Source organism: Drosophila hydei, unplaced genomic scaffold, assembly GCF_003285905.1.
Source record: "Drosophila hydei strain 15085-1641.00,03,60 unplaced genomic scaffold, DhydRS2 tig00008119-arrow-pilon, whole genome shotgun sequence".
Classification (NCBI taxonomy): domain Eukaryota; kingdom Metazoa; phylum Arthropoda; class Insecta; order Diptera; family Drosophilidae; genus Drosophila; species Drosophila hydei.
In genome coordinates, this window is record NW_022045830.1 from 8,180,638 (window position 1) to 8,196,700 (window position 16,063).

General features: G+C 41.6%; 2 protein-coding genes across 2 annotated transcripts; one reads left to right on the forward strand and one right to left on the reverse strand.

Moving 5' to 3' along the window:
- Nucleotides 1–163: 163 nt before the first annotated feature.
- Nucleotides 164–9,066, reverse strand: LOC111598659 (fatty acid synthase). The gene is made up of 10 exons (XM_030224755.1): nucleotides 8,773–9,066; nucleotides 7,408–7,925; nucleotides 5,530–7,347; nucleotides 5,051–5,474; nucleotides 3,711–4,991; nucleotides 3,032–3,644; nucleotides 2,699–2,973; nucleotides 2,289–2,638; nucleotides 1,135–2,230; nucleotides 164–1,076 (listed from the first exon to the last, which is right to left on the reverse strand). Exons 1-10 carry the CDS (start codon nucleotides 8,920–8,922, stop codon nucleotides 402–404), a joined length of 7,200 nt encoding a protein of 2,399 aa, XP_030080615.1. The 5' UTR covers nucleotides 8,923–9,066; the 3' UTR covers nucleotides 164–401.
- A 3,761-nt stretch (nucleotides 9,067–12,827) lies between these two features.
- On the forward strand, nucleotides 12,828–14,845 carry LOC111598705 (phenoloxidase-activating factor 2). Its single transcript, XM_023314093.2, has 2 exons — nucleotides 12,828–13,015; nucleotides 13,499–14,845. The coding sequence occupies exon 2, from the start codon at nucleotides 13,500–13,502 to the stop codon at nucleotides 14,766–14,768; it is 1,269 nt and encodes a 422-aa protein (XP_023169861.1). The 5' UTR covers nucleotides 12,828–13,015; nucleotide 13,499; the 3' UTR covers nucleotides 14,769–14,845.
- Nucleotides 14,846–16,063: the final 1,218 nt, after the last annotated feature.

Sequence of the window (16,063 nt, forward strand, 5' to 3'; positions counted from 1 at the left end):
TAGATATATTTGATCTCCAATTTATGAGCAAATTTGTATAAAAACTTCGGATCAGTGAACTTAAGATCTGAATTTATTGTTTTTGTTTGGCTTCAGATAAGATATTTATTTGAACATATTCTGAAATTGTTAAACTGGATTTTGTTAAAAAATAAAGTGGCTTAGGTTCGTTAGTGAAGATCAGTTCAGAGCGTTCACACGAAAATGTTCATCAGCATTGATATTAAGCAATTAGGCTAAATTAGCAGATCTCCCTCGAGAGCATGTTCAAATGTGAGACGCCATAAATTTGTAAGAAAACATGTTTTATTGTTATTAGAGTAATAAGATGTGATGCAAGCTTTGAAGCGTTAAAGTGAAAATAACTAGATAATAATAAAAGATATAATGTTATAGAGTTTTTAAGCCACGGTCACTGGCTTAACGTCGCGGATATATTCCTCAAAGTTCTTGTCGTCCAATAGACCAGGGTCAAAGCCGTTTATAATCTGTGGCAGCACTGGATTGTCCAGCATGGTCGTGTGGTTGCCCTCAATCACCTTGAGTGTGACTTTGCCCGATGTCAGCTGGGATAAGCAATAGTCTTCCTCTATGTCCTGCAGAGAGACCTCTGCGGGCCGTACTAAAGTAATCGGCGACTTCAAGTCCTTTATGCTGTCCACGTCGAACTGGGCGGCCATCTTAACCCTGTGGAACATGGCCTCGACTATAACGCGGCAGTATTCTTTGCTGTACAGTTTCTGTTTGTCCGCAAACTCCATTAGCAGCTCCATTTTCTCTTTGAGAGTATCGAGCTTGTTGAACATTAGTGCAGCGGACTCGTTGGTTTCATCCGGGAATATTTGACTGACTATTTTTGAGAAGAGCAAGTCGTATAGATCATTGTCGGTGTAATCTGCGCCCAAGTGGAGCTTCGTTAGCCTTGTTAGGAAGTGTGGGGCGCCATCAATCAGCAGGACGTGTCCACGGAAACCCAAATTCTCCAGCAAGGCGGCTAGTTGTAGTGCCACATAGGAGCCATAAGAGTAGCCAATCAGGTAAAATGGATCTGCGGGCTTCAGAAGTGCCTTCACGTGCTACAAAGAAATTATGATTAGACTCACATTGGACTATGTTGATGTGGGCTTTAATTACCTCCAGTGCCAGGTTACCTACAGCACTGACAGTCTCAGCTTTAGCAAATTGATGGAGCTGTAGCACGTTGGCCCTGCTGTTCAAGCTGGCGCCTATATTATACCAGGCCTGGCCTGCTGTACCCTCCAGGCCGGGAATTATGATATTGGGTGGGATACTTTGCTTTGAAGGCGGAGCATGGGTTTTCAGAGCATACATTACTTGGTCACAGTGGGACTCATCGCCCAGGTTGCGCAGCATCAAGTCCATGCCTATGACTTGGCCTTCGGAAGCAAAAATCATTTTGACGGCATCCGTATTATCCTTCTCCCTGGCTTCCATGAACTCCTGCAGCTTTTGGAAGGTGAGTGAACGGAGATCCTGTGGCGTTAATACGAGCTCAAAGTCACGCTCGAGTGTTTGCTTAATTTCAACAGCCATCAGCGAGTCCATGCCCATCTCGGAAAGGGTTGTGCCCAGGGAGACGGACTTCAGGTCACGTATGCCCATGATGTTCATTACCGTATCGATAATACTTTCATTTCCGGAACGTCCCGAACGTTTCTCGGCCACCACCATGCTGGCAACAATGGGTGACTTTGCATTGAACAATGTATCCAACTCCTGTAGGCACGACGAGATTCTTTGCTGCAGCGTTCCACCAATTTCCATATCAATTTTATCCTCAGCCATGTCAGCGACAAGGCCCACCTCGCCCACAGCACCCCATTGAATGGCCTTTGCAGGAAGTCCATCCCTGTGACGGATTTCGATGATGCGTTCCATGATTGAATTGGCCATACCATAATTGGTTTGTCCGGCATTTCCTCGACCGCACGACACGCTCGAGAATACCACAAAGTGCTCTAGGTCTGGACAGAGAATGCGAGACAGTAGATCCAAATGCTTGGTGGCAATAGCCTTTGGAGAGAAGCTCTGCACGAATTGCTCCATGTTCTGGTTGGCAAAGATGCCGTCCCGCAGTGCCACAGCCAGATTGAAAATGCCTCCAACTGGACCCAGTTTGGCCGCCTCCAGCAGCAGATTGCGGCAGCCCTCAATTGTTGATATGTCGGCAGTGTTAACGAGAGTTTCGCAGCCGTAAGTCTTCCACAGTCTGAATTGGAATACAATTGGATTATTTAGATGTTAAGTGCTCATATCCATTTACATACGCAATGCGATAGGATTGATAGTCTTTGGTGATGCCACGGCTGGAGCTAAGCACCAGCTTGCGGGCGCCACGCAGGGCCATCCAATCGGCTAGTTCCAGCCCAAATCCACCCAAGCCTCCGGGTATGACATAGCTCATATGCGGCTTAAAGTACACTTGGCTAAGGACACGCACCGGCAACGTTTCGGCTGCTTCTGGGCTGTCACGTACTTTAATTATGACTTTGCCAATATGCTTGCCGCCAATCAGATGCCTGAAGGCCTGCTCGAGCTCGTGCGCCGGAAACACTGTCACTGGCAAGGGCTGTACAATGCCGCTGGCAATATCCATATCAATTAGTTTCTTCAAGTGCTGCAGATAACAATTGAATTAGTTGGATTAAATGTGGATGTGTCTGCTGGCAATGATTACCCAAATATCCTCATCCGAAGCCACCAACAGGTTGTCAGCCAACACAGCATGGAATGTGAGTTCTTTTAGGAAACAGCTTAAGCCCAGCTTAGTGTCATTGGCCATATCGAACTTGCCAATCTCCAGGAAGTGTCCCGACATTCCAAGACAGCGCACAGATGCCAGCAGCTTATCCTCCGACAAAGAATTCAAAACAAAGTCAACACCCTTGCCATCAGTTTCACGCTGCACCATTAGCTCGAAGGACGTATCGCGGGAGTTTCCAATTTGAGATTCTAAATAGAAGAAAATTACGTATTAGAAAAATCAAAACATTTAGTGATTCATTTATACCTTTTAGCTGCGGGAATGTCTCCAATAAGAACTTTTTCTTCTGAGGTGTGCTGCACGTGGTGAACACGTTCAAATTATAGGCCAAAGCCACTCGAATGGCCGCCAAGCCAATGCCGCCAGTGCCAGCGTGTATAAGTATGCTCTTGCCCTTGCGGATATCGGTGGCCATGAAGAAGGCATAGTAGACTGTAATATAGACAACTGGTACCGTAGCGGCTTCCTGCAAGCTCCAGTGATCGGGAATGTCCCAGATAAGCTTGGAGGGTTTCTCCACATACGATCCAACACCCCCCTTCACTACCATGCTCATAATCCGACGACCGGTCTTCATATTGATGCCGGAGTACTCAAAGCCCAGGACACAATTTTGATCGATGCGGCTCGAGCCATATAACTCAACAGCTAGGCGACCCGTGGCAAGCATTACGTCTCTGAAGTTCAGCGATGAGTACGTAATTTTGATTGTGCAATCCTCGGGCTCAAGGGGACCTTCAAACCAGCGCAATGATGACAAGTCTCCGCGCTGCATCACGTTTCCATAAATGTGATCCACTCTAGGCTTCGCCTCATCATTCACAGGCAGATGGAGATGTCGCAGACTGCCCCAAGCACCCTACACCATTGAATGCATAAGGATCATGATGATCTATGATCTATATATGGCTGAGATTTAACTTACGTGACGATAGATGTTGAAGGCAAGGCCCTGCGCAAATTGGGTTGCATAGAATGGATTTGCTAGATCGAATTCAGGTGCGTTTGGATCATCAATGAAGAAACAGGTGACTAGATTGCCATCGGGCTCCTTTCTTAAACAATTGACCAAGCCGATCAGACCATTCAGCTCTTCCTTAAAAGCGTACATAACGACAGTACTCTTGATGCTGATTGCGGCCTGCACCTGAGTAATCCAATCAAAGGTCGAGTCGTTCTCCGAGACCTTAACGACAGTCGGTTCCATGTGCAATTTCTTAGAAATCTTTTGCAGTAGTAGGAAAACTTCCTCGCTGTTGTCAATCGGAATAACCGTAATCAAATGGAATTGTTCTGGTAGTTTTAAGCTACTTATGTTCGTTGTGGGTCGCTCTCTGATCAAAAGGTAGCCGTTGTCTACGAGCACCTTCTGCGCATTGGTAATCACGTCTTCGTTGAGTTCTCCGCAAATGCCACCACCCACCACGAAGTGGTAATTGGTTAGAGTAGACAACTTTCCATTTTCTACATGTATGCCAGGTATTTCCTCAATTTTTCTACCCGTCAAGTACATATACTCTCCAGTGACGACGGGCAGATCTTCGATAGCGTCGATGAACTTATCCAAAACAGTTTCTCTACCATCAGTATCGACTTCGACCAGTTTCATCTTTAATGTGGGAACGTTCTCCAGGGCAAGTTGTACGCAAATGCGGACTGCATTCGACAGGCTCACTTCTGGAGCTGGCAAATAGGGCACGAATTCGTATTTCTCTAAAACTGGAATGCCGGGAGGTCTGCGCCTTTGCACTGGACTTGCATGAAGTCCAATCAGCTCAATGCCTCCCGCTACAACGCGGTCAAATTTATGATCCACATAGACATCAAATACGCGATTCTCAGGATCCATTTTCGTCATCAAATCGAAATGATGGACGCCATTGATACGTAGCTTACGGATTTTCGTTGGCAGTAAAAGGGAGCGTGAGTCTGTGCCCAATATATGAATTTGTAGCATTGCATCCATGAATGTCACCCAGTTGTAGTTCCATTCGACTTGACCATATTGTCCATCGGAACGTGCGCTCTTTACCGCTCGGAACGCTCCATTGTAGTGGTATCCACGCAGCTTAAGTTCCTTGTAAAAATCTTTCTTAGACACCATCGGAAATTGGGATTCCTTTTCGAAATGATAGACTTCCGGTATGGTGGGATTTTCAATCTCTCTGATTTTGCCGGTAACCACTAAGGCACCACCTTCAGTTATCTGACAAGAATTGAATATGGAATTAGAAATTTATTTTCTTTTATCAAGGTTTCATTTACCTCAAAGTGACCTGTGCCATAGTGAATCATGACATTTAGCTCGACCTCTCCGTTAAGCGACATATTTGTGGCTCTGAGGAATTGAACTTCTTCGAATTCAACTGGCACGTCCATATAGCTTGGTCCATGATACATAAGTGAGAAGGTCTCCCAAACGTACTGCAAATAGCATGTTGCTGGGACAAGAATTTTACCATCTATGACATGTCCGCTCATGAATTCCTCATTATCGCTGGCCAGGTTGATGGGGAAGACACGTTCCCCACTTGATTTGGTCTTCATATTTTCATATTTGGTGACAAACCAATCTTCACTGTGATCCCAACGGATCAATGAGCTAATGCTCGGCGTGGAGCGAGAGACGGGGAACTCAATTTTGGGATATAGATTGGCAACTGGTACCATAAGTCCGTTTTGATATAGTCTGAAAAGCAAGGAAATATTAGATAAATACGTAAATACGAGCAATAAGTACTCACTTGCCAAGCGCAGTCATGAAGAAGAGCGCATTGTTCTTGTTTCCTCGATTCGTCAGCGGAATATGAATACCATTTGGCATAGATCGCTTAAGAATTGCGCCAAGCAAGCCGTGAGGAGCTATTTCGATAGTCAACGCATTATTTGGCAGCTGCGCGAAAGTCTCCTCGAAGAGTACACTGCTCAATAGGTTGTTTGTGTGGTATTCGGCTGAGCATAGCTGATGTTCAGGCTGCTCCCAGTCGCTCTTCGGCACACTGGTGCTCAGCCACTTTTCTGTTCTAGCCTTCGAGTGTGGTATTGTTTCCTTCATGTAGTTGAGCAATGGGGGACCCATGAGCGTGATATATCTGGAATGGTAGGCTATGTTCGAGCAGGGCACTTCCTTGGCGAAGATGTCTTTCGATTTCAATTCATCCACAAATCGACTAACGTCATCGATTGGCCCAGAGATGGTGCAGGAGTCGGAGCTATTGTGGCAGGCCACTTCAATGGTTTCGGGCAGCATGCTCTTGATCTTCTTGTAGCCAATGCCAACAGCGGCCATAGCACCTCGGATTTTGTCAGTATCCACGCTGACTCGTCCACGATAATAGGCAGCGAGAATCATTTGCTCAGCCGTCAAGCCGCCATCTGCATAGCCACAACCCAGTTCTCCGACGGAGTGACCAATTATGTAATCTGGCTCCAGATTAAGTGAGCGCAAAACATCTGTAAGACCAATTTGCACCGCAGCAATGCCGACGAAGGAATGTAAGATATTCTTATAAACGGCTGGATCATTCGATGTGAGTATATCAATGAGATCAATTCCTTTCGGCACTAAAGTCTTGTGGCAGACCTCAATGGACTGTCGGAAACGGGGAATTATCATTAGCGACGAGCCCATCTCGTTCCATTGCGAGCCCATGCCGCTGAATACCCAGACGATGGGTCGCTTAAGGCCAGTGTAATGTTGCACATCCTTGGCCAAGGCCTTGGTGGGCTCCAAGCCATTATTCGCAAATATGCCGTAACCTCGGAACACCATTCCGGACACATCTTCCTCCTGAATATTTTGCAAAAGACCAATAAATTCGGCATCTAAAGGTTTCTTTTCGATTGCGTTGAAAATCTCATGGACAGCTTCTTCGGTTCGACCGGCCCATGTCAGAACTCGGGGCAGATCATCTTCTGGTATGCCGAAGTTAACCTTTGGCTTTGGATATGCTTTCAAGATGGCATGGGCATTGGCGCCACCAAAGCCAAAGGAGTTAATTCCGATATATGGCTTGGGCAGCGGAGTTGGGTCCTTAACCACAATCAGACGTCCTTCCGCAAGCGCTGTAATTGTAGGCTTCACTTCGGTAAAGTTGATATTGGGTGCAATCAAACCGGTTTCAAAAGCGAAACAGGCCTTAACTAGCGAACAGATGCCAGAGGCAGGCTCTGAGTGCCCAATATTAGACTTTACAGAGCCCACTAGCAGTGGTTCCTTGCGTTGGCTACAGAGCACACTATCGATTGCCTTGCACTCCTCTGGATCGCCCACAACGGTGCCAGTACTATGCGCTTCCAAATAGCCCAAGTCATTGGGCGTCAGATCAATTTCCTTGTAGAACTCTTCCAACAACTTCTGTTGAACCTTGCCCGATGGGTAGGTAATGCCCTCTGGCTTGTATCCATCACAGTTGGTTTTCGAGTAAATGACACTTGCGTAGACGCGCTTCGCATCTCGCTTCCTTTGCAGAAACATGCAGTTAATTGTCTCAGAGCGGGTATAACCACTAGCGTCCTTGTCGAAAGGACGACAGAAACCATCCGGAGACAAAACACCAAGTCTGTGGAAGGGATATAGAAATATGTTTCGACTAAATCTTGGTATAGCAATATATGCTTACCGAGCAAACTGGATTGTTACAAAGGGATGCAGCAACAGATTCGAGCCACCAATAATTGCGGCGTCAATTTCACCATTACGAAGGGCACTGAATGCATTATCCAAAGCATACATTGAACTGGAGCAAGCTGTGTCCAGCAAAAACGATGGACCCTCCAGTCCTAAGCAGTAGGAAATTCGATTCGCCATCATAGCGCGACTGCAGCCGGTGATGCCGAAGCCACCCGATGAGACCTTCTCATAGAACCAGGTTTTCTCCGACTCGGATATACAGGAGCCCACATAGACGCCCGTCTTAGTACCGCGCAGAGTCTTCGGATTGATACCCGCGTCGATGACCGCTTCGTATGCCGTCTCAATCAGGATGCGTGTTTGCGGATCCATGGTATGCGCCTGCTTAAAGTGCACTCCGAAGAACGTCGCATCGAACTTCTCGATTTCGCTAATTTTACCGGAACGCTTCGGAATCTCTGGATTGAAGTGACGCCAACGACGCTCATCGTCATCCACCATATCAACCTAACAACAGCAGAGAATGTTAGTGCATTTAACCAATATTTCAAGACGTGTTCAAATTTTTTTTTGCGAAATCAAGAAGCTCACATATATATATTTTTATATATATATATATATATATATATATATATATATATATATATATATATATATATATATATATATATATATATATATATATATATATATATATATATATATATATATATATATATATATATATATCTTAAGAAGTCGTTTTAAAGTCTTTCTGAGATTACATTTTTTGAAGCTTTTAATTTTAGTGGTCTAAAATAGCCGTGAAAATTGAAAATTGTACTTTTCCCAGAATAATTTTTTTTTAGCCAAACTTAGAAAGAGTAAAAAATTATTTTAATCTTATTAAAATTTTTTATGTATGCTATTCGTTTTAGTTTTTACATCAAAAGTTAAGTGAACAAAAGAAATTGTTTATTCTTAATTTTAAGTAAAATATGAAGGATATTTTTCATAAAGTTATTTTCTTTTCACCAAGGCTCAAAACCTATAAAAATTTTTTTAAGCTTTTCATTTTTAAAGAGAATTTTCATGGTTTCACTTTTTCTAAAAATCAAATTGAGGTGTTTCGCTAGAGTTGTAGAACTTTCTAGAATTCACGTTTATAAATATATTTAGTTAGCGTTTGTTTCAGATACCGCTTTGAGTCGGAAATGAGCAAAGCTCCAGAGTTTTCATTTACAAATTTCCACGATGAATTGATTTATTTATATTGAGCCATTTTCTTTTTATGAACTGCATTTAAAAATGATTTATATATATAGTATAGTCCTCGCACTTATTCTGCTTTGCGTAGTTCGTGATATTTACCAACCTTGTTATAAAGATTGTATTCGTATTCCGATATATTTTTCGAGTTGGGAAATTTGCCGGCCATGCCAGAAATAACAATATCATCCCCATCCGAATCAGGATAAGATCTGGAGAATTTTTTGTTCTTTTTCAACAACATTTCGGACGCCATTGCACTGAGTTTTTAAGCACTTGATATGAGTAAAGGGATAATATATTTAATTGTTCGATTGTCCTTTGGGAATTATTTTCACTTTAACACTATTATAAATCACAATACGTCGAAGGCTTGCGTAATCCAGCGAGAGTGTGTGTCCGAATTGCCAGACAAAAAGCAATTAAACCCACAACTTTCCACTGGCTGCTTATATACTTTTGCTAGGGCATGTTACAAATTCCAAGAAGGAATGGAAAAAAAATGGTGAATACTTTGACCACAAACACTCCCAAGTAATTAAAGTCAACGAATTCCATAAATAAACAATTCATTTAACAGTGCATTGATATTTCAAGAGCTACTAGACTTAAGGTACACGAATTTAGGAACATAAATTATATACCATGTTACTTATACTCAAAACACTTTACCATATTAATTTGTTATATATATTACATTAATCTGGCCTTACAATTTGGATATGTATAATATAGTCAAACAGTTCTTTGATTTCTATTGAATTTGCTAAAAATCCAATTTAGAAAAGATTTGCATAAATTACGCTTTCCCTGGCTCACGCTCTCTCTATTGTTCATTGAATTTTTATTGCCATCAATAGAATTGATGAAACTCTATTACGTAACTCATTTATGGTCCTCATAATATAGACTATGGCATTTCCTTTCAGTTTCTTTATTTAGTGTTGCCTGACTACATTTTTTAGTCACTTTTTTTTTGCAGCTGGAAAACTTTTTTGCCAATGCGAAATATGGTTTGGCTAACCCTTTTAAAATTATTTAAATATATATTTTAAAAGTGTGGAGAATTTTTGGGAAAGACTGTGTAGGAAGAAGTAGCTTATTCTATTTTTTTTTGGTGCTCAAAATAAATCAAAATATATAAGAACTGCAGAACCGCAGAACTGATTTTAGGTTTTCAAAAGTCCATTTATTGGCAATTAAATTAATAATTTGACTTAAATAATAATTGTAATAGATTTCTGAAATAAAGATGAAGGTATAAGGAATATCTATTAATTATATGCTAAGTCAAGATAGAAAATCTTTATGAAAAAGCTTAAATGACGAGAGTTGATTATATTATTTTTAACTACAAATCAAGTATACGTATATATATATCCCACATAAGTTGCTTAATATTTGATTGACTATTCAAGCAGTAAAGCTGATTTGAACTTTTTCAATACACATCAATAAACAAGTATATGTTCACATATCTGTCAGGTGTAGGGTACTTTTGGAGAGCCCCGTATGGTCTGTTTCAATTATTTCATTTTACAGCAAAGCAAAGTATACGTGCAGATATATTGTATATATACATATATATACAACTTTATACCCATATAAATATATATATATATATATATATATATATATATATATATATATATATATATATATATATATATATATATATATATAAATATATATATATATATATATATATATATATATATAAATATATATACATATATATGTGTATATATGTATAAAGTTGGCTAGGCTTAAATTTGTGAAATGCTTTTAAAGTTAATGAACTTGAACAATCCGCTTCCACCGGCAAAATGCAAATCAATGAATCGTTCGTTGAACTTATCTAATTGAATGCGTTTGCATATGTAATTGTTGCTATCTACAACATGCATACAATGTATGTTCACAAGGTAAGTTTTGCAAACACAAGTTGTATATTAAAACTATAAACTTTAAAAATTGTATAACTACTTTAATACATAGATGTAGCTACTAAAAGGCTCACGACTAATTTCATTTTTAATCTTTGAGTTCCTTAATCTAAAATAAAATTAATCAGACATTCAAGCTCATTGTTCCAGATCACCAAAATTGGTGTAACTTTTGTGTGTTGCAAGTGTATCTATCTGGCAGAAGGAGGCGTCTCTGACCACTATTCTCTAATGGGAGTCGAATTCTCCTAGTATGACTTCAGCGGCCTCGAAGGAAAGCTTGACTCAAAGTGTAAAATTTTATTATTGTTCAATCTTAGCATTTCTTCCTTGATCTCTGATCTAATATCCTTCAGCTCTGTGCAGGATTCAGGGTATCTGTCTGTCGGATACTCCCGACTAGATGGTTTTCGCTTGATATATATAGTATATGACATTGGTTTTCGAACGGATTAAGTTAGTTTTAGTTGGCTTTTATGCTTATATCCAAACCTTGAATTGAAATTGCTCAATTATCTATTAATTATTTAGCTGTAATTTTCAGCAAGGAAACATAAAATGAAAAATATTTTTATTTACTTTAATATAAAGATTTATATTGTGTAAACACCCGTTAAGAATATGAAAGCAAGTAACCGGAACTTTTGCAGTAAATCCAGATGACAATCAAAGAGGAGTAGACAATATTTTATTCAGAGCTTATTAAACCACCGATTTCTGCTTCAAACTTTTCGCTGCGCGTAATTGCGAAACTTTGTTTCCTTTATCCTTGTTGTTTCTTCGAGACCTTGAATACAATTTACACAGGCGTCTTTTAATTATTATTCAGACGTATTTCACGATGCAGCAAATGTGCTCAAAGTTTGCGCTATTTGCATATGCTCATCCTCGCTCAATTATGGTTATAATGTATGCACATGCATGCCCGCAATTATACTTAACTTAAGAACAAAGAAATGTATATATATTTATGTACATTTTTATTTTTTTTTGCAACACAGAAAAGACTTTCGCAATGATTGTTGCTAATAATTTGCCGAAGTGGCTTGATTGCGGCCAGGAAATGCCCCAAGGGTTTCCCACAATCAATGCCAATCAAACGCTTTAGATTTTGCATACCTTTTCTGCACATGCATTGGGCCATGTGTACACAGTCGAGTATTTGCCCACAGGCAACACATTCTGGCCGACGGTGTCAATTCAAATATTTTGCAAAAGACCATTGTTAGGTATGCAAATAGCAAGGTTCAGCTTAAGCATAGTTAGCTTTCGCTATAGTGAACCCTACAAACAGAGATCAATTTTTTTGGTTTATTTTCTCAGAAATTTATTGTAAAATATGACTAATATTGACAAACATTATATATCATTATTATAAGTATGGGATATAGTTACAAGCTATCTACTATCAGATCAACAGTCGTCGCTTGAGCTTTGTGTATTTGTTTGTTATAAAGTTAACTAACAATTTCATTGAATTATTTAATGTAATATATGAATTTTATTATATTATTTATTATTGTAATTGCTGTATGCCGAAAAGCTGAAGTAATTAACTTAAACAAATTAATTTATTATCAAATTATTTGCAATCATTAAGAAGTCTTTTTATAGTCTTCTGAATCGAACTGAACAGTTGTTTTACACGCCGTCTAAACCTTCTTCCCCTCGCATGGCGTTTGTCAAGTTTTTTCAAAAAGTCCAGTCTAAGCTTTATTATATATTTTTTTTGGTATGTGCATTATGCACTTAATAATTTAATTTTATAATTTTTTTGTATGGAAGTTTGTTTGCTTTCTTATAATTAAATTATCAACTCGATTGTATTCAATCAACTGTTTTAGCAACAATAAATATTAAGTGCATTGATATATTGGCCGACATATGCACAATTGAAGGTTCGACTAGTGAAGACGTGCGTGTGTGTGCGTGCCTGTGCCATACAAACCCCCTAAACCGGTTTCTTTTAATGGGTCGATCACAAGCTGGACTGTGCTCATGATGTGTGCGTGTGAGTGAGCGCAGCGAAGAGAGCTCGACGCTTGCTTATTGTAAGTTCCAGATTATCTCTCTGTCTTATCAGACTCAAGCGTCGAGAGACAGTGAGCGAGTGAGAGAGAGAGAGAGTGCTAAGGCGCTTAAAAGCTTTTACCTTAAAGCTCATCACTGTGCATTTCTACGAGTGCGTCGCATGTATCTTGCTGGCTCAAAGCTTTTGGCTGTAGTCTTTAATGAAATTCGTTCGCGGTCACAGCTCTTGAAACTGGTTGGAATACGGGCTTAAAAGTTTGTCTGGCTTCCCATAGAGAGATTAAAAAGAAAAAAAGAAATAAAGTATTAATCAACCGTTGTGGTTTGGCTTGTCGACCAATAGTCAAGGTTACTGAAACTGCATAATTGAAGGTTAGTAAGAATAGCTAGAGTTTCAATTTAATTTGGTTTTTTTTGGCAAAAGTTTCCGTTATTGGGAAATGCCCTTAAGTTACTGTGATTTAACTTGACGTCATTACTTAGTTGGAATTCCCCATTTAGATTTAGTCGTAAGAGTTAATAATGTTTTTCGGTTTCAATTTTGCATGTTTATATATAATTTAATGTGATAAAAATGTTTTGTTTTCTATTTGAAATGCGATTAGAAACGAGTCAAACATGCTCCACAGGTTTTCATTACAAAAATATAACATCTAATCAGTGTGTAAATATGTATTTTTGAGATCTATTTACTTTAACTGATGCTTTGTCGTATTGTCGTATTGAAATTTGATAAGAATTCGTTTCTTATGAAATATTTATTTGGACCTTATCAGGTCTTCGTTTAAAGTATATTTTGAAATGATGACCTTCTCAAGTCAAACCCGATTAACAAGTTCTTCCAATTCGAAACAGGATGGGTCTACATCAGAATCTCGCATGGGCTACCATTGCCTTCATAGGCGTCTCGTGTGTGTTCGCCGCTCCACAGCAATCATCAAATGTGGAGAAAAACATTCAGGATATATTCAATACGAATCCAAGCGTGCCAAACTCGCCGTCTCGCGGTGGGATTGCTGAGGTGGTTACACCGGTTCCCATCGATCCCTCAAATCCGCTGATTGACTTCACATCGATCAGCGGCAAGACGGCCAATTGCAATTGCGTGCCCTACTATATGTGCGATCCATCGACGAACAGCATCACTGAGGATGGTGCATTCGATGGCTTTGGCGTCATCGACATTCGTTTTGGCGAGGACGATCCCGTCTGTCCCTCGTCCGTGGACGTTTGCTGTGCCGGCAATCGCACACGCCAAGAGGTACTAAACCCAACGCCTTTGGAAAAGAGGCCAAACCAGCCGCGCGGCTGTGGCATTCGCAATGTCGGCGGATTGGACTTCACTCTAACTGGCGCGACGCAGAACGAAGCCGGTTTCGGCGAGTTCCCCTGGACTGTTGCCCTTCTGCATGCCAACAACTTCAGCTACTTCTGTGGCGGCTCACTCATCCATCCGCAAGTGGTGCTCACTGCAGTGCACTGCTTACTGTCGCATGCTCCGGGCTCGTTCCTAGTTCGCGCAGGTGAATGGGATGCACAAACCACTAGAGAGCGTCTGCCGTATCAGGAGCAGACGGCCAGGCAACTCATTTTGCATCCACAGTTCAAGATCAGGAATGTTGCAAATGACTTTGCATTGGTTATACTCTCACAGCCGTTCACAATGGGGGATCACATCAATGTGGTTTGCCTGCCTGCCCAGGGCGCTAGCAGCACGGCTGGCACCACCTGCTTCTCCACCGGCTGGGGCAAGGATGTCTTCGGTGCCGCTGGAAAGTACAGCGTTATAATGAAACGTGTGCCCCTGCCCGTTGTCGACTTCAACAGCTGTCAATCACGGCTGCGTAACACGCGACTCGGTCCCAAGTTTGCCTTGGATCGCTCGTTCATGTGCGCTGGCGGCCAGCGGGGCGTCGACACCTGTCAAGGCGATGGCGGTGCTCCGCTCGCATGTCCAATTGGATTACCATCGGAGAATCGTTACCAACAAAGTGGCATTGTCGCCTGGGGCATTGGATGCAATGACGAGGTACCCGCTGCCTACGCCAATGTCGCCTTAGCTCGTGACTGGATTGATCAGCAAATGCTGAGCAACGGCTTTGGCACAACTACATACTCAGCCTAAGTGGCTGAAGCTCAGATATCTCTTTGTCGCAAATAAGAAAAGAAATTAAAGAAACAAAAAACTTATATATGAAACAAAAGGAAGTTTAGCAGTGGAAGGAACTATTTCAGTGAATTTCCCCTTTGAACTGAATAGATTCTAAGTTGGTGTCAACGAAAAACATTAACCACAAATGAAAGCAAAGAAGCTCGAAACGAATTCTAGTTGCAAAAGCTGAACCTCAATGAAGGCAAGGCTCTTGGCTTGAGACGTAAACTGAGGCAAACGTCTACGTTCTTGGGTCCTTTGTTTAATGTTACCACAAACTTTGACTGACAAAGCATTTGGCTTTAATTAAAAACTCCGACGGCAGCAAATTAAGTTAAAGATGCAAAGAAATGCGTCCTTAGAGCGAAATGGTGTCAAAATTCTTCTCACTTCAAACAAGTCCACAAAGTGTTGCAATTATATTTGTCATGCATGCATAGCATCTGCGGGTAGCCAGCAAAGCACGCACAGGCACACACACACACACACACACATACATTCGTATCTAAAGCAAAAAGCAGCAAAGAGCCGGAGATGGTTGAAATGGTGACACTGGCAACGCCTGCACCTGCGTTTGAATTGCTGCATCCATCCAGATGCCGGGTGCAGTTGGCGCTGCCGATGCTGCAGCTGGTGGCACGAAGCCAACGCCATGCCAAGCCAAAGCCAAGCCAGGCCACGACGAGTCTCATTTCAGTTGTGACCGCCACCCGCCACCCGCTACCCGCCATCCGCCAGCCGCCACTCGCCACCCGCTCCCCGCGCTGCTCGTTAAGCGTGCACTGTGCGAAGTATAAGGTGACTGAGTCACTGTAACTGTAACATAACATGTGCTTAACCCAAAAGCAGACGCACCCTATCACCCTAAACATGCCAACCGCCAGCCAGCAGCCCGACCAGCACCACCCCAAAATTCCCTCCGACCCCACCAACGACATGTTACAGCCTAATTGCAGTTTTTCAAATGTTGCAGTTGCTTCCGAAAAAATTAGGGTCATGGAATTTTAAAGGCGCCTTTGCCAATGGAGTAGTAAGGGCTTAAAGGGGCATAACGCGCATTGGCCGTGGTTAGCTTGGTAGCGGATGCGCAGCATATTTTATGCTATGGGAATGTCCGCTCCAGGGAAGTGCTTGAGCGTTAGTTTAAATGAAATACCCATTATCACAGTTGAGCGTGCAGCATGCAACGTGCAGCGTGCAGCGAGCTGCATTAAAATGCAAACGCTTATTCACATCTTAAGAAAATTAAATCTGCTGCAAGCTTAACC

Bases quoted from the DNA above. Each gene is read 5' to 3' on its own strand.
- LOC111598659 (XM_030224755.1), bottom strand. From the start codon at position 8,922: ATGGCGTCCGAAATGTTGTTGAAAAAGAACAAAAAATTCTCCAGATCT. The intron at 5,475-5,529 runs GTGAGTACTTAT...CTTGCTTTTCAG, and splicing joins TTCATGACTGCGCTTGGCAA to ACTATATCAAAACGGACTTA. The intron at 4,992-5,050 runs GTAAATGAAACC...AATTCTTGTCAG, and splicing joins ATGGCACAGGTCACTTTGAG to ATAACTGAAGGTGGTGCCTT.
- LOC111598705 (XM_023314093.2), top strand. From the start codon at position 13,500: ATGGGTCTACATCAGAATCTCGCATGGGCTACCATTGCCTTCATAGGC.